The 27,376-nt window shown below is 44.9% G+C and overlaps 2 protein-coding genes across 2 annotated transcripts; one reads left to right on the plus strand and one right to left on the minus strand.

Annotated features, from left to right (window-relative positions):
* Positions 1-2,423: 2,423 nt before the first annotated feature.
* On the minus strand, positions 2,424-8,547 carry LOC139638895 (neuronal acetylcholine receptor subunit alpha-7-like). The gene is made up of 10 exons (XM_071512926.1): positions 8,496-8,547; positions 6,812-6,951; positions 6,285-6,329; positions 5,945-6,054; positions 5,731-5,810; positions 5,311-5,478; positions 4,223-4,417; positions 3,608-3,694; positions 3,391-3,500; positions 2,424-3,293 (listed from the first exon to the last, which is right to left on the minus strand). The coding sequence occupies exons 1-10, from the start codon at positions 8,545-8,547 to the stop codon at positions 2,424-2,426; spliced, it is 1,857 nt and encodes a 618-aa protein (XP_071369027.1).
* A 1,338-nt stretch (positions 8,548-9,885) lies between these two features.
* adar (adenosine deaminase RNA specific) lies at positions 9,886-25,105 on the plus strand. The gene is made up of 16 exons (XM_071512928.1): positions 9,886-9,971; positions 13,898-15,682; positions 16,412-16,695; positions 17,146-17,341; positions 17,572-17,777; positions 18,316-18,451; positions 18,994-19,232; positions 19,731-19,887; positions 20,168-20,336; positions 20,613-20,706; positions 20,835-20,951; positions 21,170-21,297; positions 21,436-21,618; positions 21,812-21,924; positions 22,562-22,689; positions 23,511-25,105. The coding sequence occupies exons 2-16, from the start codon at positions 14,030-14,032 to the stop codon at positions 23,833-23,835; spliced, it is 4,128 nt and encodes a 1,375-aa protein (XP_071369029.1). The 5' UTR covers positions 9,886-9,971; positions 13,898-14,029; the 3' UTR covers positions 23,836-25,105.
* The last annotated feature ends 2,271 nt before the right edge of the window (positions 25,106-27,376 follow it).

A 27,376-nucleotide genomic window follows, 5' to 3' on the forward strand; every position in this document is an offset into this window, starting at 1 on the left:
AAGCGTTATCTCATCCATTCTGATAGAGACACCTCCTGACAAACCAGAATATATGTCCAGTCACCCCTAAATGCTGATCTAAGTACAGTTTAGCAGCAGCGACATCCCAGAGGAGGAGGGATTCACTCCTCTCCTCTCTTCTCCTCCTTTCCTCCTCCTCTACTCCCTCCCTCATTAACGAGCAATCAGTTAAAAACTTTATTGGTCCCCATTCGCTCTGTCAGCATTTTTTTTCTCCCCAGCCCTCTCTCTCATCCATGAAACCCCTTGTTCTTTCTGCATCTCTGCTGTCTTTCTCTCTACCTTCCTCCATCTCTCCCCCTCTGCATAGCTCTCCCTTCCATCTTTCTCTCTCTCTTTCTCTCTCTCTCTCTTCCTTTTCCTCCTATGGCCCTGCCTTTGTTGCTCTGCCTCATTACCTCTATCTTCCTTTCCTCCCTGTCTCTCTCTCTGTCTTTCTCTCTCTCTCTCTCTCAATACCCCCTCTCCCTCACTCCGCCTGTCCTTCTCAGTTTCTGCGTCCTACAAGTTCGATCGAAGGGAAGCTGGCCAGAGAATAGAAGATTTGATGCATGTCTAGAGAGTACAAAAGACGAGACGTTTTATTTCAGAGGCTTCACAGCTCAGTCTGTCACTACCTATTGGCTTTCAAGCATCCAATACTCCTGCAACCTTCTAGGGCTGTTGAACTTATGTCAAGATTTATGCAAAAGGCCTGGGTCATGGAAATTAATGTGTGCCTGTGTGTGTTTGTGTGTGTGTGTGTTGCGTACGCATGTGTGAGTGTGTGGGTGCATATGGGGGGATGTGTTTGTGTGTGGGTGCTCCATTCTAAGATAAAAAGCCTTATGTAACAGAATCCTTGGCAAGCCAACACGACCTATGATTTTACTCCTCTCCCTCTCACACTGTTGAATCTGAACCTCATCCATTGCCGCATGGTTAAAGGATAATAATATATTCAGCATTATGAATAAGCAACTGGAGTCTTAAAAGGGAATAGCACTTGATTACAGCTTAGAAATTTGACCCACTGGACATCAATAGTGCCTCCCATAACCAGAATAGTTTGCTTCTCATCTGTGATACCACATCATTGTATGGTTTAACAGGCAATTAATGACCAAAGAACTGTGACTATGGCAGTATGCTGGATGGTTCTCTGGGGATATTAGTACATTTTATGCTTCATAACATTAGGTGCCATAGTATGAAGCTAACTTGATTGTAAAAGGTGAGGCAAAAGATTAATCTCCAGTGTCACCATCGCATTCCCTATCAGTGGAATGGGATGATGTCCAGGCAGTATCTTCTTGTTACACCACAGATAAGAGTCTTGGTTCAAGCTGTGGACAAAATACTGAAATACAAATACTAGACGGACCATCTTAAAAAAAACAAGGAAAATGTTAGGAAATTCTTACATTGAGTCATATACCTCTCAAAGAATAAATCCACCCTGGAAACATAATTTTTGTGATATTATTCATATTTGGGAATGCATGTAACACAAGAGAGCGCAGAGACTGTAGTCTGCAAAGCCTCTCCACTGACAATCAATGGAAGACTAACTGTGCCCAGTAAAATTGTCAGTGTTAATTTAACTCTGAAAGTGTTACAATGGACACACTTTCAGAGCTAAATAAACACTGACAGATGTGCTGTGTGGCAGACACCATAGCAGTAAGGTGATTTTCTGATTCGCTGCTTAAATGCAAAAGCTCAGCTATCATTTTACTTGCAGTAAGTGCATGTTCAATTTGTTGTCTATGGATCATCTTTATGTTGTGTCCCACGATGGCATTACAGTTACTCTACAAATTAAAAGTCCTGCTTCTCTGGTTCCTTGCTCTGGGAGGGAGTTGTTTGTAGATATTGACTGAACCATCCAAGTTAATATCCAAATATCCAAGAAATAACTCACATAAACTCTTTTAGGTTTGATATTGCTTTAGCCACCCACACTGGCAAAATCACAGCAAAATATAAATAAAATATTTTCTTTGTTATATGTAATCATTAACCCTGAAAATATTCACTGGTGATTTTGTCAGTTAGTCCACAAGCCATGATCCAAATACCAATTAAATATTCATGAAAAACATTGCAAGAGCAATGCAAGAACAGTGAACATGAGCATGAACGGGGATGCTCTATCATGGAGAATGGCAGGCTGTTCAAGTTCAGAGACAACAATTTGCACCGTAATGTTTTTGAAATCTATTTTAAATCCTCAGTTTGCACAAACATCTGAACTTGCCACAGTCCACTCCAGCTCAGCGAAGAGGAAATATTTGCTGTTACGTTTCCAATGTCATTCACAGCAATTGTGCTTCCAACAAATCCTTCTCTGTATTATTCCTTCACACCTCTCTCTCTCTCTTTCTCTCTGTCTCTCCCTGTCTCTCTTTCTCTTTGCCTTGTCAGAGGAAGTCTTTTGACAGTGCTTCTCCAAAGTTGGGTGCAGCCATGAGGATAGCGATGGTGCAGATGATGTTGAAGACACTGAATCCAACCAGACACAGTCGGTCAATGACGGCTGCAGCAAACTGCCACTGCTCTGCCACGCTCAGCTGCCGGTCCTGCTCACGAACACGCTCCACCAAGAACTGCACCTCCACCAGAAGAGCCTGCAGTTGGGAGTCTACTGCCCCGGGTCGGATCACACCATGCATGGCACCCACTCTCCCTGCTCCAGCTCCAACCTCGAGGCCGCTGGGACCGGAGCACGAGGTTGACGGGTCAAGGGGTGGGGACATAGGAGTTTGTAGTGGAGGGCCACCGAACCTGGTGGGTGTGAGGTGGTGATGGGTAGGAGTATCTCCGGCTGCTCCTCCTACTCCTGCTCCCTCTCCTCCTCCTGCTCCTCCTCCTCCACCCCTCCCACGGCTAGTGTTCCTGCTCGTCTGAGCTGGCTCCGGTTCTGCTGAGGTCTGGAAGGTCTGGAAGCCCATGTAAGGCAGATGGCCGTTGGGCTGGGGATGTGGATTGGGGCTGGGATCTCTGTGGGCGGGGTTAGGGATGATAACAGGCTGGGAGATGGGCCGGTTAGGAGTTGGGTGCGGTAAGGGGTGGCTGAGCTGAGCCAGGCTGGCCTGCAGGGAGGTGAGGCTCTGGGGAATGATGGAGGGTGCCGGGGTGGGTGTGGTTGCCGTGGTAGTGGTGGTGGTAGGAGAGGACAGGGTCTTGCTCTGAGAGTCTGCCTGGCTGTGGGGAAGGGTGGGGTCCATTCCCTCTCCTGGACGCTTCATCCGCAGGAACCAAGGAACCCACTGGAGCAGAACCAAGTGCACCTGACAGACAAGGACAGACACGGATAAGAAAAGGAAAGGATATGCAAATAGACACACAGACACACACACAGGATGAGTACCAAGGGATCCAACTCACCCAACGCGGCATGTGTCCACCATCAGGATTGTGGTGATGGAACTGAAGGACAATGACTGTGGCTACTACTGACATCCCTACAATCACCATGGTGCTGGCAAAGTACTGACCTGAGGTAGACAGGAGGGGAGAGCACTCATGACGGTTGTCAGTACCCCCAAAAAACCATCAACACCCACGCAGACACACACACATACATAGATAGAGGGTGACTGACCTATCAGTGGTACAGAATCTGAAGTGGCAGGCATAATCTCTGCTACCATCAACATGAAGACAGTCAGAGAAAGGAGAACTGTGATACCTGGAGGCAAACAAGAGACAGCAGGGAGCAGAGGGTTGCAGAGAAAAAGGAGAGAAATACTTCAGAGAAGAGAATGCTTTAATCCACCTATTGGAAAGTTGTATTTGGTATGCTACACTTGACTTCTCTCCACAATCATATATCTGTCCCGCTGACACTCCCAGGAAAACTCATTTGCTTTTGCTCTTTCTCATCTTGTCTCCCCCTTGTCTCTCTTTGTGTCTCCCCTTCCCTCCATCTAAGTCCTCCTGACTCCTCCCAAAAGCTCTATCTGGCTGCCTGTAGGTTTTACTGTAATGTTGACACAGAGAGAAGATAAGAGAAAGACTGGAGGTGGGATATATTCCTTGCTTTCACATGGAAGGAGCAATGAATATGCAGCTAGAAAAGTATTTAAAAATGTTTTATTCTTCTTACCAATTACAGCAGGTGCACCTCTTGTTTTCCCTTTCCTAATACTCCTCCCCTCGTTATCGTCCTACCATCCATCATCCCTCTCCTTCCCCTCCTCCTCTTACTCCTCCTCACCCAGGCTGATCTTCTCCCCGGAGCTGGCAGGGAGCAGGAAGACCAGGAGGGTCATGGAGGAGAGCAGCACGCAGGGGATGAGGAGGTTGAGAGCGTAGTACAGGGTCCTCCTCCTTAAGGTCACCACAAAGGTCACGTCAGGGTAAGGCTCCGCACAGCAGTCATAGAAAACCTCGTTACGATCCCCAGGCACCTCTGAGAGGACAGGGAGAGACGGAGAGAGAGAGAGGACAGGAGACATTAACGCAGAAAGCACCACTAAGGGCACAGGGCCAAGGGCTCCACATAACTGATGAAGTACATTTCATTACAACCATTATGTATCCTTGAGGGAGAGAATGACTGAGTGAGTTGAAAATGGGAAGTAGAAATGAGAAGGAGCAGAGAAAAGAAAGAAAAGGCTAGCAACTGCACAATATATACTATGGAGCGGTTTGGTTATTTTCCACATTTATGCCATCACCCACCATCCATTAACTAAGAATTAAGAACCTTTGGGATATTAAAAGGAAACATTTTTAATATATCGTATAAATAGATGTTAAAAGGTTCTTAAAAGGTTCTTTGTGGAACAAAAAAAAGGGCTCTTCTATGGCATCACTGTGAAGAACCAATTTCGGTTCCAGTTTGCACCTTTATTTTTCTGTGTGTACACTTCACCAACAGAGCAGTGTATTTAACTGAGCTGTGTTCACCAGGTCTGTTGCTCACTCTGCATCTGCTGCTACGTTGTGAATGACATGTGAATTCTGCTGTTCACCCACCATCACCCCAGCTACCACCTGCTTACATCTGCTTTTATGAATTGGGGGGAGTCTTGTAGGCCTACTCCCCGATCGTAGCCTCATTACACCAGTGAGCGCCGAGAGTACATAAAAGCAGATCTATTCTCTGCCAAAGCAAAAGGTGTACTGCCATGATATTCTCATTCAATAAAATGTTTAAACCAAATATGTTATTTTTCCTGACTGAAATCTCATTACACACAAATAATCCTGAGCTGATTACTACGGCATTCTTCTAACCTCATAGTTTACAGTTACTAAGCAACACTGTTTGTCATCCAGGACCTGGAGAGCCAGATTTACCCAGTAGGTCCCACTCGCCGTTGGGCATGTATCCTGACACATCTGCCTCCTTCATCTGGAGGTCCAGCAGCCACCCGTCAAATGTCCAGGAGCCAAACTTCAGTTCGCAGCGCTGGATGTCAAATGGAAACCATCGCACATCTACGTTACATGTGCTGATGAATATGCCTTGGAAAGTAAGAAGAAGAGTAAAAAAGGAAAAGGAAAGTAAATATCAAAGTCAACTAATAAAAAAAAAAAATTTCTTCGGGCAGCAAGGTAGACTGGAGCTAAGCTATGATGAAAAGATGTTTTAGTTTACTTTTGCAGCAAATAGTCCTAGAAGTAATTTGCTGAAGCAAGTGTAATTTACATACAGAATGACTCAGACTTGTGAGAAAAAGACTCTTTGGGAAAAAGATGCTGATGGCTGCGTCTTACCTGGAGGCAGATACTCACAGAAGCCACTGGAGTTGACCAGCACATTGGTTTTGAAGGTGGCATCAAACTTATCATGAGCACTGTGTGACAGTAACATGGAGGTGGATTAGGGATCAGCAGCATCTGTGTATGTGTGTGTGTGTGTGTGTGTGTGTGTGTGTGTGTGTGTGTGTGTGTGTGTGTGTGTGTGTGTGTGTGTGTGTGTGTGGCGTACCTGTTATAGAGCAGTATGTCAGGCGTCCAGACCTGGTCGGGAGTGAAACGAAGGTTCTTCACTCCAGGATACTCTGACTGGTTCCACTGGAGGTAATGGTCATACCACTGCTGGGAGACACAAGCACAGCAATGGTGTTACACAGGAACAGAAGCAGTATACACACACACACACACAAATGCACACAGCCTTGCTGAAGTGTCCATGAGCGCGACACTGAATCCCTACGAGCCCCAGAGTGCTGACCCCACTCTCCATCAGAAGCACCCCAAGCGAGAGGAGATTTTCCCTACAGAGATCAATAAAATATCACATTATTATTATGCATTATTATACTCACCAACTGCAGCCAGGCATTTGTGGTGAGGATCTGGTTCTTCTCATCCTAGCATGACACATAAAGAGAACGACAGGACAGGTGATTGAATGTACTGAATGTACATTTGGTGTGTGCATGTACTTTATGAGTGTAATAATTAAATGTGAGCACAGGTGAAATACACCACCAGTCAAAGGTTTGGACACATCTAATTGAATGTACTATGTTTTTCTATTATCTTCAAGCCATTTGATCTAAATGCTTATGCTTAAATGCTTGAAATTTGTTTCTTAGACAAATAGAAATAGTGAAGTTGATGCCTATGTATGAATTTCTTTCCAAAGCCAAATCTAAGATCATTTTGATTTGTTTAACACTTTTTTGGTCACTGCATAATTCCATTTGTGTTGTTTCATAGTTTTGATGTCTGTGCTATTATTCTAAAATGTGGAAAATAGTACAAATAAAAAAAGATATGGTGTGTCCAAATGTTTGACTGGTAGTGTATGCATTTGTGTGCATGTGTTTGAGTGCTTAAGGAGCCGTACCACATCCATAACCTGCATGAGAGTGAAGGATATTCGAACGGTGAGAGGCTGAGAGTCGTTGGCCACTGGTCTCTCCATTGGATTGTAGTCCCTCAGCAGCTCCCGCAGCAGATAGCGTTGGTGAGGACCCTGCTCTGAAACTGAAGGGGGGAGAGAGAGGGAGGCGAACAGAGGGGAGGAGACAGGGTGGAAGAAGGGGAGAGAGTTGCAGCAGAAAAGAAGAGTAAGAGGAAAAAGTGACAGTTACGAACAGAAAGCTGTATTCAGGCAGACAGAGAGAAATAAATGAAGGCAGAGCAATAGGAGGAGGAGGGTGCGATTACAATGATAGAAGGTTAGCTTTGGGAAAAAGTGGGATAGAAATTACAGGCCTGACACAATGAAAGAGAAGAAAGAATGAACAAACTAACAGAGGGCTGGGGGACAAAAGAAAAAAAATGCTATGATGGAAGGACAAATATAGAGAGGACAGGCTTTCAGAGGTATGGGAAAGGGAATGTTTTAAAGATGAAGTTGCTCTTAAAGGAGGACGAAGACATACAGTTGAGTGGATCAGGCGGGACAGGAGAGAGGAACAGGGAATGAAAATGTGCGAGAGGAAGAGAGAAGAGGCAGGGAGAAATGAGGCGAGAGTAGAGGGAAAGAATCCAGCTAGTCCTAATCAATTACCTCCCTGATTGATCACCAGCAGACAGTCAGAGTCTTTCTGCGGCCGTTAAAATGTCAGTTTCATTCCATGCAGGAAATAGTGAGGCCATTAAACACTGAAACGCCCCAGACAGACACACACAGCACTCACAACGATGAGAGCAAGGAACTTTCCCTCTTCGCCGTAACTCCACCGGGGTTCCTTGACTCACTCCCGACTCTCTCCATCAGACTATCATTTTGATGTGGAGGGAGCTATCAGTGAGGGATCTACAAGCCAGGATAAATACCTTTGAGTATTGCATTATACTATGATACACTTCCAGTCGCTGCACAATGCCTATTCTGTACCTGTAACCACACAATACATCCCACTTTACAAACCACCTGCAGTGAGCACCCCACTGCTAAACGGTGGAAGATTAACGCGCACGCTGTGCAGTGTCAAATCCATATTCACTAACTATAGATTGTACTGAATGTCAGTGTGACTAGATTGAGTGCTATGATATTGTTAGAGTAGCTACAGATGGTAAGTCTATAATTCAGATTAATAGTCCCTCGCACATGCCTAACCACAGTAAATTAACCAGTAGCTGCCCTATAATCACTATGTGCCTGACAATGATATAGATCTGGATCCATACTTGCCCTTTCTCCCTGCCTCAATCTGTCTATCTGTCCATCTGTCCATCTATCTATCTATCTATCTATCTATCTATCTATCTATCTATCTATCTATCTATCTATCTGTCTATCTATCTCAGCTATGCAGTGTGCAGTTAAAATTGTTGCATTTCATACTGTTGCTTGCTCATCATAAAACAAATCAATTTTCCTCTGGCTATACAGCAACAGACGCAAACATCCAGTCTACTCTTTAGTGAGCTGTAATGTACACAGTGATTAGGAACACAGTGCTCACTTGGACACACGTGTAAGAACATATATACAACACACAGATAGACGCCACATGTATAAAACAAACACTTGTTCGAGCACAATCTCACTCAAAGCGCCGATAAAAGTCACTCACCTTGGAGCAGAGCCGCGAGTATCAACAGCCAAAGAGCCACAGCCTGCCACATGCTGCACTACTCAACATTAACACAGAAAGAGGGGGAGAGAGAGGGAGAAGGAGGGAGAGAGAGAGAGAGAGAGAGAGAGAGAGAGAGAGAGAGAGAGAGAGAAGGGAGGATGAGAGGAGAGTGATTCAGAGGTAAGGGGGTGGAGAGGATGGGAGGCTGTAGAAAAGAGGTAGAGAGAGTGTGATACAGGCAAAGGGTGAGTAGGGAAGGAGGAGAAGGGGGAGAGGAAGAGGGAGAGAGAGAGAGAGTGGGTGAGAAATGCAGTGGGAAGGTTGTAATGAAATGGATACTCTACTGAAGGAGGAGATGGTGTGTGTTAGAGTAGATTAGATATCCTGACCTATACATAACTCAATCATAATGCATCTCTGCTCATTAACACCTGCACACCTTCCTCTTTCCACTTGTCATCACAAGTCAACCATCCTCTCCTTCATCATTTTTACCCTTATTCCCTACTTTTTCTCTCTTCCGCTCATCTCTACAGATCACGAGTGGGGAGCCAATGAGTTTTGGAAAGAAGTTGAGTTGGGAGAGGAGATGAAAGGAGCAAAGTGACAGCAAACACATCAGTGACCTAGAGAAGAAAAACACCAATTACTTTCTCATTTACGCTAATCAACGAGTGTGCAAGCCATTCAGAACCTTGCAGTCGACTTTGACATCAGTGGATTCACAGAGTGATACTGACACCCACTGGATATGTCAGTAAAGTGCAAATCCTCACTTGGCAGACAGGTTTAGTTGCATTTGTGAGTAGCCACTTTGCAGACGGAGTCTCCTGAAAGTTCCTTATAGCCTTAAAAGCCTAATAATAATTTAAAAAAAATCCCTGATATGGTTTACCTGTCTGTGGAGAAAAAGCACCTTGTCACAGAATCATGGTCAGAATTCAGCTGGGATGGATCCAGTTACTGACTTTACCAAATTCCTTTCTGATGTTAGAATGAGCTGATAGCCATGTAGCCTATTTCTTTTGTATTGTAATACCCACAATTGTATTATGATACCCACAATTTGGCTGCAGACTTACAAGTTACAAAGTAAAGAAACGGCTTGCCATTTGGTACAAAAGAATTTTGCAAGGAAGGTCAGTTATTCTTGATAATAATAAATCTGCTCTAGTAGCCTGAATAATTCCTTTTTGGTTGTAACGCATAGCTAAGACGGTGCAGGTTTGCAAAATTGTGGCCCTCCGTAAAGATATCTTCTACCCAATGTAGTAAGAGCGCAAAGGATGCTCATGAAAAGTACTCGAACGCGCCCCTGTGTGTGCGTCACTTATCTGCGCCGTGTCGCTCTCTATCGGTCGCAAATGATAGACGTCACTGATTCGCGCACCCGTTCTTTTGATTGTTTGTATCACCGCATTAAAAATCTGCATCCTAACAACAACCGTCGGAAACCAGTCATTGCGAGTGAAGGTAATTCATTGAAATTATTAAAAATATCGATTATCTGCCGGTATGATTTGAGTGGAGAATATCACTGGTGTTTTTGCGATACCAGACAATTAAGTGCTTGTGCTGCAGGCGGCAGTTGGAAATGGTGCAGTGCCAGTGCGGTGTGGTGCTGCTGGTGATGAGCTAGCTAACGTTAGCTACAGAAGTACGCTAGCTTCAATCATGTCCAGCTGCTGCTGCTAGCAGCACATTTAAGAATAGGCTTGACTGTTTTTGTAGCGTACATGTGGTTTTGTTGTCACATCAACGCGGTTCAAAAACTTAAAATTGTAGTTAGTTGTGCCTCGCTAGCTTTCTTAAATCACCACGAACACGTCCGGACTAGTTTCAGCTTTGTGTTCATTCAGATGAGATGAATGGAATCTGCGTTAAGTAAAAGAGATAAGACATTATAAGACCTTTGTGTTGCATTTGATGTATGCCAGGGATGTAGTGGAGGGTGAACCAACTCATTTTACCCATCTTTCGTCTGAGGAATAGAGTCTGTTATGTCGACTGACATAAATCACAATTCATAGTATACAACACAGTAAGTAGTATCAAACTGATATAACTTCTATGAGGATATGGTCTCTTAACGTAAAAAACATAAATCAATACAATATACAAAATGTACAACTGTTTGTTCATATTGGTGGTTGTTTGCCCTATGATGACCATTGTTTGGAGGTCATTTTATTTTCCAGGTTTTGATCATAATGTTTTGTTTTGTTTTTTCTGTAGAAGATGTGACTTTTTGGACACAGCATTGTGATTCATTACTGTTTGATATTCTGCTTTACGTTCTTTCCCCTATGCCTGATTTTTGTGTTGCTCAGATGTAATAATCAGTTATAATAAATGAAATGGGGCGCCTGGAATATGAGACTTTTTTTTTTTACATCTTAAAAGGTGCTTGGCGTGGAATAATAATTACTTTGATAATAATTATTTGTTAATAATAATTACTAACTCCGTTCACATGGAGATAGAATTTATGACAGTTGTTCTTTGAACAGTAATAGACTGAAAATCTATCAAGATAGAATTTAATTGAATAAGGTATAGGCAATCAGCGAAATGTGAATGATAGGAAACCACCCACACTTGATGATAAGTTTCATTTTGTTCCGCGTTATACTGTCTAACTTTTTGGTTTGTGAGTGTGTCCTTACAATGAATGACTATAATATTCCTTTAGGGACTAGTCTGTGGTACTCGATTGTAGATTCAAAAGTAACCTTGTCGTGCTTAATGCTATTTTTAAACTCTTGTTTTAACACAATCTAATCTAAAAATATCTCTATAGGCTGCGGGGCTCAACCATGAGTTTACAGTCACCTTATCGCACTTTATTGTATTTTGTCATTTCCCATAGTACCACTATATAATTCCTATAGGAACTCATAGTTTTTCTGTGATATTCGGTATGGCATCCTTCTAAAATTCACAACAGAATTACTGTTATGTTACTTTCCATAAGGACGTGATTGAATGGATGGTATTCTGGGGGTGAAAGACAGCCCGGGGCTGTATCTGACATCTGGTTTCCCTTCTTTCCCCGCCCCCTTGTGCTTTGTTTTTGTTCTTTCTCCGCTCACAAACCAAGCATTTACTATCATTTATCATTCCCATCCTTTCGTCTCGTCCTCGTTTGTGTGAATCAGATGTCACCACTGCTACAGTGTATGCAGCAGCGTGTCCCTGTAGCACAGTAACACAGGTATTGTTTGTCTTTGAGTTGGACTGCAGCAGCACATCTTCAACCTTGACCCTTGAAAATAAAGTGAGACACAGAAGAAATAGGCTTTTATTCTACTTCATAGACCAATCCCCTCTGTCTGTCTGTCTGTCTGTCTGTCTGTCTGTCTGTCTGTCTGTCTGTCTCTCTGTCTCGGCCCTTGGAGCAGCGCTGCGGCGGGTCACGTGACACACAATAGAAACTTAACTTCGTTTCCTAAGAAATGAAAACGAAACGTATCATTGTCCGTTTTAGTCCGTTTCCCTCTCCTGACACGTGAGCCAAAGCTGTGGATTTTGTCTAACTTTGCCGGTGTAACAGTATAGCAACGCAATTGTACAGCACGCCACATAGCATACATAAGCGGCCGAAATTGTTATTGTGCACTTTGGAGGCAGCGGGAAGGACCTTGATCATCCAAAGCGGAAGACGCTAGGGGAGAGAAGCTCTTGCCATTTATAAAGCTGTAATTTCTGATTTAAAAGCGACCGCGTGGTTACGTTACAGCATCTTCATTGTGTGTTTATTACTTGTGATAGTCGCTGTCTCGTCGCCGTCGGTAGATAAAATTCTTCATCTGATCATTGCGAAGCTACAGGAGCGTTAAAATATCACGTTTTCGCCGCCACTTCCTCCATTTAAACTAGGTGAGATCCACAATACTGTGTTAGCTCCTCAGGCCGTGTGCAGCGAGTTATTATGGTTTGTTAAATGTAAATATGAAGACAGTGTGCACTGAATTGGGACCACGCACCGGGTTTCATCAACAGTCTGTCCACTGCAGAGTTGACAAGGGACAGGAAGGTGACTGGACAGGGTCAGTTTGGACACCAACCCACAGACCAGCATTCAGCTGTATCTTGACATGATGACAGCATAAAATACACAAAACAGTTGATTCATCACTTGCCAAAAGGGACGTCTTGCCCATGCCTCTGCCCTGGCGCTTTTCCAGGCACAAAAGCAGCAACATAATGAAAGTGAATTCTGGAAAACACGGAGTTGTTGTTTTGGCTGTCAACTGTTGCCTTGCATCAGGGTCAAGATGAGTCAGCTCCAGCCCCGTTTGGCCCCTGGGCTGCTGGCCCTGTCTGCCCCTATTACCGTTAAGAACCAACCGGATGGTGTTCTCTATATTAATGTGGCGGCATTCAGACCTGCTCAGCTATATGTGACAGACAAGTTTATGCTGACTGGGCCAGAGGGGCTGAAACCTGACTCAGTATTGGGTGTCTCCTTGTTGTCAGTCTCATTGATATAGACATTATTGAGTGTTGTCAGATATGACACTCTAGGCTGAATCAATGTTTGTTGTTCCAGAGAGGGGTTTATTGGAATTTAGGATTGCCTTTGCGCTGTTCAGGATCTACATTTTTACTGGATTAGTTGTTAGTAAATACTTTTTGTGTGTGTGTGTGTTTTTGGAGGGGGGGATTAACGTAGCTCTGTGAAAGGCTTGCGTTGTAGTCAGGATTGTCCAACTAGCCACTGCATCATTTGCTGTCCACTGCTTGTCAGTTACAGGCAGCACCCACGTCCTTGGTTGTGTCCTTGGAACTGTCCTTTCTGTCTGCATCAGTGTCTCACTTTCCTCTCTGCTATGGATCCAGCAATTATTTGTAAGGCCAGAAATAAATGGAATAGTCGCAAGAAGGTCTGAATTATTTATCACCAGCCTTTTACCCTGGGATTAAGTTTCAGTGTGACAGGGAGAGTCAGTATGTCACCCTGTCACATCCTTGTAGACTGGCTAGGGTATAATCTGAAGATATACATAGCAGTGTTGGCAAGATAGCATACCTCATAGAGCTTATCCTCTGCGCTAATAGTCTTTATTTTTGTAATGCTAATGTGATACTTTATTGATCCCCCTAGGGAAGGTCTTTTTTTGCTTGCCGCCTTTCAGGGAGGTCAGAACGTAGGGTCAGATCCAGAGCAGTGTCCCTGGAGCTGGTAGAGATTCAGTGACTTGCCCAAGGACACTTGCAGGGTGGATGCTCACCGACACACGGCCTGAACCTGTGCCATCCACTTAGAGAACGATATATTCACTCATTTTTCCACCATTCCTGCACTGTGTAATTTCAACCGGTGTGTACCTTCATTATTGTTTTGTTGTGTGGTTTATTTCCATTCTCTTCATCCTGTCCTTTTGTATGTTTTTCAGGTGCTGTAAGTGTGCAATCGTGGCTTGCCCTGTCTTTCCACCAGGGTCTGCCATTTGTGCTACAGGACACAACCCCATACAGAAGCTGCACAGCCAGCCCCACCGGCCCCCCCCCACCCTGACCCCTGCGCTATGAGCAGAGGTAGAGGAGGGCCTTCCAAAGAACACTATCACAGACCTCCACCGCCCCACCTCCAGGCCAAGCAGCAATACTACAGAACTGGCCCAACCACCCTCCACCCTAGAGCTGGCCCACAGCAGATCCCACACCCAAGTGACTACTCCAGCTCTGCCCGCCCTGTAGTGCCCTTCCAGCCCCCAGCTCGTCCTCTCCTCCCTTCTGCCCCGCCCCTACCAGGCCACAGTCAAGTGGCAGCCCCTAAACCCCTGGTCCCTAACGGATCAAGTAATCAGAACTTCAATTCTAATCCTGGTGCCAATTCCTTTCAGTACCAACAGGCCCAGTTCCTGAGGGGACAGTGCTCTGAGGCTCCACAGTTCAGAGGCAGTCCACGAGGAGGTGGGGGGGGGGCGGTACCCAGCTGGCCACCTAGTTCACCACACCAGCCGCAGTCAGGGTACAGTAGATATCCCCACCCCAACAGCAGCCCTGGCGGTAGAGGGGTCTACAGCCGGGACCACAGTCTTGCGTACCCATCCGGTGTAGGAGCCCCTAGAGGCACCCCAGGCCCTCGACACTGGAGTCAAAACCAGACACAAGCTAAAAACCACAACCAGTACTCCAACAGACAATGGTGCTTCCAAACAGACTCTCTATCTGAAAGTTTTCAGAGTTTGTCCCTTCATAGAGACAGGCCCTACAGAGGAGGGGAAAGTTTTGACAGAACCTCTGTGTTCAGTGGCTCAACAAATAGGAGCTTTAATAAAGCTAACCTCATTCTCACACCTGACATCCAGGACCAGGTACACAGGGCCTTGGCTTCTTTGAGTCCAAGTGAGAGCGTCTCTGCAAAATCGTTAGCTAAAAAGCTGCGTCTGCCCAAAACGATAGTCAACAAGGCTCTCTACTCTCTGGAACGTTCACAAAAAGCCTCCAAGCAGGGACACCTCCCTCCTGAGTGGACTCTGTACAGAGACCCTCTCAGAAACAACGAAAGTCAAAACCTCAAACCAGGAAGTCCATCTTTCCAACTGTGGGGCAGTTCAGAACACTCTCAGAAACTTGAAGCCGAGCCTGAGCTAAAAGCAGAAACAGCAGAAAACAGGGGACAGCTCAGAGAAGAGGACTCTGACACTGAATCCAGTTCTTCTTCCTGCTCTTCCTTAGAGTCATCTGACTCTGACCAGAAAGAATCCCGGTCACCAGCAGAAGCCGAACACCAGGGCACACAACAGCCTGTCACTACCGACTCCGCTAGCCAGGAACTGAAGCCTCCCACCATGTCAGAACAGAAGGAGCATGTCCTGCAGTACCTCCTGGAGTCAGGGGAGGCTACGGCTCTTGTCATAGCCAAAAACCTGGGTCTTAGGAATGCTAAGCAGGTCAATCCCACCCTGTACGCCCTGGAAAAGCAAGGTGAAGTCACTAAGAATGGTGAGGTCACCCCTCCCACCTGGGAGCTGTCCAACCGCCGCAGAGAAAGGATGGAAAGGAGCATCAAAGCCGCACAGGGCGCCCCAGCTGAGGGGTGCCAGATGGAGGAGGGAGCCAGTGGAGTGGAGAAGGGAGGTGCAGCCGCATTCCTGCCGTCGCCACCACTACCAGGGCTCGAGCCACTGCCATTACAGGAGGGCTGGCAGCCACAGCAGGGCCACAATGAAGCGGTAGGTGGACTTTCAAACTTTTTTTTTGGGGGGGGGGTTAAGATTTTATTATGGAGAGAGAAAGATACATTAAACAGTCATACTTAAAAAAGAAAATAGGGGCGAAGATTCAAATGGGGCCGCTTGGCTTAGCCATAACAATAGATTAACAAGTGATTAAATATTACAGAGGTGTGGTTTGAAAAAACCAATAATAATAATAATATGTAGCCTAGATGAGTCTAGTAGATGGGAATAATATCTAGATAATGATATTATATCTTCCAAAATCATACAGCACAGCATCTTAAAAGATGAAGAGAAAAAAAAATGCATAACCAACCAGATGTATTCAAGTTTAATAGAGGCATTTAAATATTGGACACAAAGTCTCAAGATCTTAATAATAAAGGCTCAAGGATTTAATAATCACAGTGGTAGCAGCCTAAGCTGCTGGCGCTATGCAGTTTTGTGATTGAATGTTCCAGTATCAGAATAGCTAAATAATATGTTACCCAAGAAGCTTTTAGAGCGTTCAAATTTGACAGCAAGTACTGTGGTGCTGTACAGAAAAATGCCCAATCTTGGGCTGCAGGAGACTTCACTGCCAAAAACCACAACTTGGCAGACCCTCTCCCAGGTCTGGAGCCCTACACTGATTTTATTAACACTTCTACCTCTTTCCTCTTTCTTTTTGTTTTTTCCCCTCTCCCTCTTCTCTTCCACCCCCATTCCTCCACCTCCTGTCAGGACGACGAGGCCAATGGAGGACAGTGGGCCACCGACGACATCCCAGAATTCCTTAATGCCATCCGCCGAGAGACGGATGCTGAGAAACTGGCTGGAGACAGGACCAACGCCATGGGAACTGTCGCTGTGTCGTTGGCAGCCCCCCCACCTCAGAACCTGTGGGCCAAGTTACAGGAGGTGAGGCTGAAGAACCCGGTCAGCGGCCTCATGGAGTACGCCCAGTATCTGGGCCAGACCTGCGAGTTCCTGCTCCTGGACCAATCGGGGCCATCCCATGACCCAAGGTCAGTCACATGATTCATTTGTTATGTCACATTGATACAAGGGCTAACTCAATGTAAATTCACTCATGAACATTGTTTGTGCACCCACTGTTCAAATTTAACTAGAGGAAAGTATATTCGCACATGTAAAAGCCTTGGCCCCGTTTTTTGGAGTTTGTGATCTGTCTTTTGTCTTTTGTTTTACGAAGCATTGTTATTTCATCTTTTGTTTTTTCACCTGTATTTGTGTCTGTTGCTTTCTGTAAAGCACCTTGTGACAAAGCTATTTGTGAAAAGTGCTTTAGAAATATATCCGACCTATGTCATTTGATGCTTCCATTTTAAGTATGGGAGTAACTTTGCTTGTAACCCGATAATTTTGTCACTACTACACAGTAGCCGTTCAATAGATTGTTTAGAGGTTTTGAAAAGAGCACTCTGACTCATCTGAACATCCTCTCCCTCTGTCAGATTTCGTATGCAGGTGATGCTCGACGGGAGGCTGTTTCCTGCAGCCGAGGCCTCCAGTAAGAAGGTTGCAAAGAAGGACGCTGCTGCAGCCACCCTGCGCATTCTCATTGGAGAGACGCAAGGAGGGGCGAGCACGGGAGAGGAGGGAAACACTGCCAGTATGGACCAAGTCATAGATCCAGTCCCTGACACCGCTGTGAGTGTGTGTGTGTGTGTGTTTGTTGGAGTGTTTTGGAAATAAGTTCCCATCAGCCATTTAAAGCTTGCCAAATCAGGCCTAGTTTGTGGTAAAAGCTGTGAATGAATCAATGATTTTGAAAAGATATCTGCAAGAAGCCAGTCTTGATATAGTAAAAATTAGTAAATTCATTCTTAAAAACAAACAGATGTGTAATGAATGATATTTTTCTCTCCCCCACTGTCTAGCAGGGGCCTGTCGGAGGCATGGGGGCAATGTTTGGGACAGGAGGTGCGGAAGGGATGGGGATAGTGGAAGGACCTCGCCAGCCGCTGTCTCGGTCTCTGCCGGGCGGGAAGAACCCAGTCTCTGTTCTGATGGAGTACAGCCAGCGCACGGGGAACCCCATCGAATTCATCATCACTGGCCAGGAAGGCCCACCACACGACCCACGGTACTGACTACTGCACCTCCCTCTGAATCTGTTCTTCTGGATGTTCTTCTTCCCTTCACCCCTTGCTTCTTAGATCAAGTTCCTCCATGGTCATTCAGTGTCTCCTTGGGGAAGCAGTTGATCAGCTATTTCTGTCCAAGCTGGCCTCAATACAGCAGTCTGCTGACAAAAAGACAATACCTTCTCTGTCCATCCCTCTCTCTTGCTCTTTATCGTTCTTTCTGCTTGTAATCCATCCCTAAAGGCAGTCTGCCAGCTGGGAGATACAATATCAACTTGTGTTTTGCTCCCGTGCCTTTCTTTAAACACTGCATCTGTCTGTCTTGATTGCGAGTGCACCATAGGCACTGCTGCTGTGAGAAGTCTGTCACTCTCCCATCTAAATGTGGGAAGTTGGGTGTCTGGAGAGGTTACTCATTAAAGCGTGTGATCACCTTTGATCCCCACATTGTCTCTGAGCTCTTTGTTATGAAACTCAAAATATTCTCTCCTTTTTTTATTCCATCCATCCTCCGCTCCTTCCTTGTCTTGTACTCAGGTTCATGTACAGGGTGAAGGTCGGAGAGAGCTTGTGTGCGGAGGCCTCGGCTCCAAGTAAGAAGGCTGCCCGCCAACTGGCTGCAGAGGAGGCAGTCAAAGAATTAATGGCTGATGGGAGACTACAGCTCAACAAGGTGAGTAGGAAGAGGCAGAGGTTAAGCCAAGCTGGTCAGATGGGAGGAAGGAAAAGGTTTTATCATCCTCCAAGGGACTAAAATTATTTTAAAGTCCCCATGAAATGAACTCCCATTACTTTTACTTCCTGGAAAATGGAGTATCTTTAATGGTGACCTCATGCTGCGCTACTAGGTGTAAATTGCATTTCTAACCTACTCTACTTTTGAACAATCCTGCCCCTCCACACCACTTCTCTGACTCATATTCATATATATTCCATTGGTTTAGACTTTTGAATGATCTCTCACTGCATTATGTCCCACTCCAACATCCTGTTTCAACAGGAAATGCATCAAATCAAGGAAGTAAAGATGCCATTTCTTAGGGTCTTTAAAAATCAACTGAGCTCTCTGCCTGAAAAAGTGATTTTTGTCATTTGTGTCACACTATTCTGCTCACTCTGCTCAATACCATTTACATCTCCCTCTCTGCTGTTTTTTGGTTTGTTTTACCATTTTATCACCCCCCCCCCCCCTCACTCTTCTCTCTGTTCCTCCAGCCCCAGTTGCCCCTGAGCTCATCAGGCGACAGCGAGGGCGGTGGTTCTGGGACTACATGCCCCTCCTTGCCCCCTCTGACGGCAGACGAGTTGCGTGCAGCCCATGAGGCGGGGGTGGGAGACCTCATCAACCACCTGAACAACAACGCTGTGTCGGGTCTGCTGGAGTACGCCAGAGCCCGGGGCTTTGCTGCTGAGATCCGCCTGGTGGGCCAGGCTGGGCCACCACATGAGCCCAAGTATGTGTTACATCTGCATGCATACAAACACACACAGCCCTAATATGCACACTCTGGATACAACTTAGTCCTCTCTAGTGTCCTTATGTCAGGGTTCTCATGGGCTTTGAAAATCCCTGAAGGTTTGTGAATTTGAGAAAAATAAAATAAGGCCTTAAAAGTTTTTGAAAATGAATGGATCGCCTTTGAAGCACTAAATCTTTTAAAATTAAAAGATAGCACCTAAATTATATAATATGCCTCAGCTCTCTGGACCTCTCTCCTTACTAGGATAAACACTTGACATGCTGAGGAAAACCCTGTGATGGATATTTGCGTAGACATTGCAGCAATAAAAAAATTTAGGCCTCTATGATGTCTAATTTTACCCCAAAACATACCAATTTTGAGTCCTTGAATTTCACCCTGAAAGGCAAATATCTCAAATGTGGTGTCCAGGTGAGTGTGGGAATCCTGTTATGTCCTCTGATCGCCTTTCTCTCTGTCCCTCTTGCTCAGGTTTACCTACCAGGCCAAGCTGGGTGGACGCTGGTTCCCTCCAGTCTGTGCATCTAACAAGAAGCAGGGAAAACAGGAAGCAGCAGACGCTGCTCTGAGGGTTTTGATTGGAGAGGCTGAGAGGGCAGCACGCACAGGGGAACTCATCCCAGCCGAGGTACTGCTCAATTACCATTACTTTCACATTTTCTGTTTTAACATGCACCAACATGATAGTATTAGTTTAGTATTCTATTATATTATGCACCAACAGGAATATAACTGATTCTCATAGAAGCTTCTTTAGTTCATTGAATCACAGTAAAAAATAAAGAAAATCATCCATTTTCCACAGTGCAATATTTTGTGATCTTTTTCATTAGACCCCTCAAGCCTTAAATATCCCTAATTTCCTTTCCATTTTGCCTTTCCTGTGATCTATACCTCCCTCTCTCTAGCTTCCAGTGAGTGGCAGCACTTTGCATGACCAGATAGCAATGTTGAGTCACCAGCGTTTCAACGCCCTGACCACACGCATCCAGCACAGCCTTCTGGGACGCAAGATCCTGGCCACCATCGTGATGAGGAGAGGGGAGGGCCTGGGCACTGTTGTCAGCCTGGGCACTGGTATATCAACGCCATCTCTTTTAGCACACGTCTATAAGGCACAGGGAGGGGGAAATGCTAAAATACTTAAGTAAAATGAATAGTGTCAGAAGTGGCTAAATAGGAAAAAATGCACACTTACCGCATATTTGCATGGTGTGAGGAAATTTATGGATTTCTGTGCTCAGATGAATTCACTGTCAGAAAGCCACAGAACTAGGTCACCACTGAACTGACAGGTGTTGCATTGTTGTGTTCTGTGACATTGAATGTGTCTCTCTTATGTTTTTCCACCAGGGAATCGCTGTGTTAAAGGGGAGGAGCTGAGCCTTAAAGGAGACACGGTTAATGATTGCCATGCAGAAATCATCTCCAGAAGGGGATTTGTTCGGTAGAAATAGATCTCGCTCTTTCATCAATGTTTCTCCCCCTAGTTCTAAAAATACCCTTCTGTCTCAGACCCGATCTACAGGACATTATTTATAAGTCTAGTCTCACCCTCGTCTCCCTTCCTCTCAGGTTTCTGTACAGTGAGCTGCTGAAGCACTGTGACGGCGCAGACGACAGTATATTTGAACCGGCCAAGGAAAACAAACTCCGGATCAAATCTGACATCACCTTTCACCTCTATATCAGGTGGGAGTATCAGATGTTTTCTTTCTCCCTCTTCAACTCCCCCTATCCTCTCCTCTTTCCCTCTCCTCCTCCTACCCATCAGTCAGATACATCAATATTGCATCTTTGGATCAATGTTTTTCTTCTCTTTTTAAACAGTATGTCATTTTAGTGTGTGTCAAAGCACATATCAATACTTTTCTTCTCTCTTCTCAATACTTTTCGTCTGTTTTTCTTAGCACGGCACCATGTGGGGATGGGGCTCTGTTTGACAAGTCGTGCAGTGAGACGGGCGATGAGGTCGAGGGCCACCAGCCTCTGTTTGAGAATGCCAAGCAGGGTAAACTACGCACCAAAGTGGAGAATGGTGAGACTCACACACATCTCTCTCATACACGAACATTGTATATTGGTTACACACGATTCCACATTAAGGTCTCTAAACGTGAACCGTGACCTTTTTCTGTGTGTGTGGTGTTGTATGTTTTGCGTCGTGCCGTGCCAGGCGAGGGCACCATCCCGGTGGAGTCGAGTGCCATTGTGCCCACCTGGGACGGCATCCAGCACGGTGAGAGGCTGCGGACCATGAGCTGCAGTGATAAGATCCTGCGCTGGAACGTACTGGGCCTGCAGGGGGCGCTGCTCACCCACTTCCTGCATCCCATCTACCTGAAGTCCATCACGCTCGGTTAGACATACTGCTCTAGTGAGACTGTTATATGCTGTTGTAGTTGCAGAACAGATAATGTGACATCAATAGCCATGAGAGTAAACTAATCATTGAAATGTGATGATGTAAGTGCCTCTCCACTTCACTTTTACACAGCTTCTTGTGTGAGATTTGTGTTTCACAATCTGTCTTTAATGTTTGTACCTGTCAGGTTATCTGTACAGCCACGGGCACCTGACACGGGCCGTCTGCTGTCGACTGGCCAGAGACGGAGATGCCTTCACCCAGAGTCTCCCTCCTCCCTTCACACTCAACCACCCAGAGGTATCAGTCAGAGTTATGGGCAAAGCTGCATGTTTACACTAGTCAGGAATATTGTGGGCATCCTCACTGAATTCATAAATGTACCTGCCAACACTCCTGTAGTTCTGCATTGCTTGTCTTTTTTCAAATTTGGTACAAGGTTATTTTAAGAACATGATATGTCTGTAGTAGTTCAGAATGTTTGTGATTCTTGTTTGTCCTCTTGTTGCCATGATATGAGCTTTTGTGTGTGTATAGTAGTGGGAAAAAAGTAAACCGATGCAGGAGTGTGATGATGAAATTGATGTAAAAAAAACTAAAAGCAGTGTTCAAAAGCAGGTAGGTCGCAATTACGCTGCCAGAGAAATGCCTGAGAAATAGCTGGCAGTTCTGTCCATTTCAGCGTATTTCTAATTTTAGAATAGTTGTTGAAGCAGTTTCATGTCTTTCATTTAAACATCAGTGAAATTGGTCGAAACTCCCATCCCTAATCGACACAGTGTGACGCAGCCGTCACGGTGACACACGCATTACACAACCCATTCTACACGCTCTATTTGGAATTGCTGACTCACATCGCTGGGCTAAATCACCCTAATTGAACAAAATATGCTCACTCTCCCCCTCTCCTCTCCCACACCACCTGGTTGTACTGTAGGTGGGCAGGGTGAGTGTTTACGACTCAACACGCCACACAGGGAAGACCAAGGAGTCCAGCGTGAACTGGAGCTATCCAGACCAGCTCAGTGTGGAGGTGCTGGATGGGACCAAAGGAAAGCTGGACGGGTATGTAGTATGCAATATAACTAGACTCAATCCTGTCCCTCCTGATAGAGACACGCATGCTTTATTAACCTTTTGGATTGTTATTATGGGCTGTTTTTGTTCACTCCACTGCTTAATCATTATTAAAGGAAAATAGTGCTGTTATTGAGGGTTTTTTTGCCTTTCTCCAGTGGCTAGCAATAACTTTCTATTAACCCCAAACAACTTCAAGTCAATCCTTTGCCTCAGCAGAAATTTTGAATTGAAATTGACTTAGCCAGTAGTTCTGTATGCCTCCAAAACGCATCTAAAATGCATTCCAGAGATGTCATTTTTCATCTATATGAGTTATTGATCATTGCGACATCGATCAAACAACCATGTCATTGCGACAATACTTGCCTGGAATTTGTTGCCAGAAAAAGAATTTGGAGATGCTCAAAAATGCTTAAATGAAGTCCGTTTACATTTAGGCGATTTGTCCCAAGTCAACCTCTTATAACAAGTATAAGATTTTGCTAAATATTATGGGTCAAATATTTTGCTATGATGATATTCAAGACAAACACAACCTTAAGACTCTTGACAGTAATGTAGATTAATTTTAGATGCTCTATTGTAGTTGGTGAGAGTCGTCAGGTAAGAACAAGCCGATAGCAAAGCAGTGATAAATGAAGCACCCAAAACAGTGAACAGCAGGCATTTATGTAAGGCGAACAAGACGAGAGGGAAAAATGCACGATGCTGGTTTGCTAGACAAACTATGATGTTATCCATGAGCCTCACTCTGTCTTTTCTTATCAACACTCAGCTAAAGCCTTCCTCCACTTCTTCCCCTCCAGGCACAAACTGGACGTGTCCCGCGTGTCCAAGTCCAACCTTTTCCGTCTGTTCCACACTCTGTGCCAGCGGTGTGGCCGCAACGACCTCCTCTCCCTGCCCTCCTACGCCCAAGCCAAGATGTCAGCCATGTCCTTCCAGCTGGCCAAGCAGCAGTTCTTCCAGGCCCTCAACGTCCACGGCTACGGAGCCTGGATTGGCAAGCCACTGGAAGAGAAGAGCTTCGAGGCAGGGGAGGGGAGCAAGAACAATGGAGGAAGTGTCCCCCTGGGATACGGCAGCAGCAAAAATGGAGGAGCGATGGAGATCAAGCAAGAGGAGGCTTAGACTGGTGCAGGGCCTGAGGAGGGGGTGATGGGGATATGTGGGTGGAGGAAAGCACAAGGCAGGGGCAGATGGATTGGGTGGATGGGAAGAACAGAAGGATAGGCGAAGTAGCCAGCAGTCAGCACTATATCTGTATCTTCTGGTGGAACAGGCCCCGTAGAAAGAGTGATAGAAAGGGACAGAATAAGTGAGGGAAGGGTGAGCCTAAAGGACAGGGGGGGGGGGGCAGTCACAGTGGCAAGACAGAACCAGATAGGGAGAGTTAGTGTACTGCTGCGTGAAAATACAAGCAACTCCTTTTGAAACGACCAACAAAAATCTTGATTTTTGAAATTGCACTATTGAATTCTCACCCCAGTTAGATGTCTTGAGTAAACACGGAAAACGGCCAGTGCAGCCCCAGCTTTCAGTGTACATAGGAAGCACATCAATGCCAACTTTTACTCTGAGCATTCACTGTCCAACATTTGAGCCTTTAGCTCCTGTACGTTCACTTAGTCTTCGTTCAGACTCTGGCCCCTCTCTGATTTAAACCAGCTATGTAAAATTGAAAATTAGCACACACCTCTTCAGCCGTCCATCCATCCACATGTTGTTGCCATGGTCTCCATTAGCACAGCATAGGTCACTGCGCCCCTCTGAGCAACCCCATAATTTCTCTGTGCTTTTATATATAAACTGATGTCATTTAACTACTAGACGTACAATATTTCTGTTCTTATTGCCTGTCTGTTATTTTAATATTTCTCCTGTGTCTTTGGTTCTCTCACTAAGGTCATTACTAGCTGGCCATGCTAGAAAGACCTGAAATGTTTTGTCTGAACTTTTGAAATGCCCTGCATAAGGTACTTGTGTGATATTGTTCACATTTTGAAACCGCATTTGTGGTAAAAAGGCATGCTTTCAGTCTCTCTTGCATGGCCAGGTCTTGAGGACCGCTAGTGTTACAGACAATTTTGTTGTCTAAGGGGATTCTAAGTTCACTTATTTGATTTAGTGACAGTTAGATGGATGATGCAATATATACATCATGTACATACAAATACATGAACACGCAGATGTATATGCAAGTAAGGATGTTTGAGTATAAGCTGTATATATGTCTGTGTGTGTATGTATATGTATATATTTCATGTATATATTTTGTAAATCATATCTGAAATTGATTTTGTATTGGTTTTTTTTCCCAATGTTTTAATGAAAGTGCAATGGAATATGTTTTATACTGATGGAGTTTGGAAAGTTTAAAAAAAAAAAAAAAAAGATTAAAAAGAGCAGCCATGTTCAGCTGAGTGATGCGCTTATGGCAATTTCTTCTCATCAGAGTCTGTTTCATCTGAATGAATGGATACAAACAAAATGTCCAAATCAGGCCAGGCATAGACAACTTCAGCACATTTAGTGAGAATATTTATTCGCCATCTGTTTCCATCTCATGCAGGAGCACACTGCTGCACATAAACAGAAATGTTCTCACTAGATTCCACAGAGCGAAGGTATTTAGGTGTGCGTGTGCATGCACAAGTATTAAGGATTCTTCATTCATGACAAAGCTGTGGATCCCACTTACACAGAAACAATGACAGGAAAGAGATTTCGTATGCTGAAAGTGACTTTGTGTGAGGCGTCACTTTGAGGATGCTATTTTTACATCAGAAGCTCCTTTCCTCTGGGGGTGTGGTGTGCAGGTCCTGTCTGCCTCCAACTGGCTTGGCAGACCTGCAATGCTCCAACAGGTCAGCAGATGGAGACAAGTCAACACCTTAGGCCCAGGGGCTGTGTGTCGGTGTGTGTAAGCATGCATGCATGTGAAGCAGGCAACATAAAATCAGCCCCAGGTGACCTGTTAGTCATGGCGAAGGCTAGACATAATCTGTGGGGAGATTTCCTTATCAGTATGTGTGCAGCGCTTCCTTTTATCTCATCTCTAAAACAGCACATTATAGCACTACTTTGGTTCACATTGGCTTAATTACACAGCTGTTTGTGAATTTGGAACAAATTCTTGAAGCATTTGATAAGTTGCTCATCGCCCATTCGGTTTTCCTTATCAGGGTGTGTAGGTTAGTGTGTGTGTGAGTGCGTGCGCGTATGTGCATGTGCATGTGCACGCTGTCCAAATGGTCTATGTGTAATTGTGGGGGCCCACTTCAATCAGTATCTCTTGACCTGTCAGTTGGATTCATTCTGTCAATCAATCACTCCAATCCAATCAAGGTACCTTTAGGGGCTAGGAGGGCGGGACTAATGATAGAGGGAGAGGAGTGAGGAAGGCTAGAGGAGTGGAATGTGGGGTGGAGGGGAGGGAGGGAGGGGGGTTACCGGGGGCACAGAGTGAAATATTAGTCCAGACCGAAGGGCTTAAATGAGCCAATCGATGCTCTCCGATGGAAATAAATGAGAGAGGGGAAGGAGGGAATACATGAAGGCGGAGTGGGGAGAGAAATGGCTTGGAAGAACAACTAAACAAACACAAGAGGATGAGAAGCTCTGGAAGTTTATAATGGTCATCAATGGTTGAACAAGAAGGGGGGAGAGAGACATCAGTGAAACCTCAGGAAGAAAAGACTGGGATGTTACAGCGGGATGGAAAGTGTGTATAAGTGGAAATCTGGCAGTGTCACTTAGCTGAAAGGTAGCAGACAGCTGACTAAGGAAGACTGTGCAACCATCTCCGACACACACACACACACACATATACAGACAGACACACACCACCCCCACATATACTTTGCAATCTCATGCTGACACTGTGAAACTCTAGTTAGCCTCTGAACTCCTCAAACACTTCAAAGTATTTGTAACGTGACAGCTGCACACACTTGCAAGCACACTGCAACCAATTATCTCCTCAACCAGGAAGTGATGATGCCCTGCACATTTACACATACAATTTGGCATTCCTTCACGCACACATTTGCACACTATTTTGGGACGTTACTCACATAAGGATTGCAAGAAATGAAGAGTTTCATTCCAAAACGCTTTATTTGGAGAAATCTTGCTACCTGTTCATTCATTTCAGGTAGCACAAATGTAGATGATTCTATCCTCACAAACATAATTATTATTACTATTTTGTAAGCAATGCTCTTAAAATGACTCATAACTTTAAATAGTGACCCATGATGTGCAATACATTCTGCCAGCAATCATTTTGTAAGAGTAGGGGGCAGTTTTTGTTTTTCAAATGACTCTGATTGAATCTGATTTTGGAATGACACTCTTCAAATACACACTGAACATCTAATATGTATGAGCACACATTCCATATAAGAGACTGAATGCATCTTACAGTATAGGACCTGACCTGGAGCAGTGAGTACTTAGTGATCTATGATCACAGTTCAATAGTTGGATTTATAGCATAAGACTGTTTTACTGCTGCCTCCACCATGCTGTTGTTGTGTCACCTGTGTATGTGTGTGTGTGTGTGTGTGTTTGTGTGTATTGCCTGATGCCTTAAGGAAACCTTATAAAGCTGATAGAGCCTATTGAGTTGATACTTTTAATCTGGAAATACTGAATTAATTTTTTAATC

This window comes from Centroberyx affinis, unplaced genomic scaffold (assembly GCF_046629955.1).
Source record: "Centroberyx affinis isolate AG114_WGS23_722 - 3 ecotype Tasmania unplaced genomic scaffold, CSIRO-AGI_Caff_v1 ptg006633l_1, whole genome shotgun sequence".
Lineage (NCBI taxonomy): Eukaryota > Metazoa > Chordata > Actinopteri > Beryciformes > Berycidae > Centroberyx > Centroberyx affinis.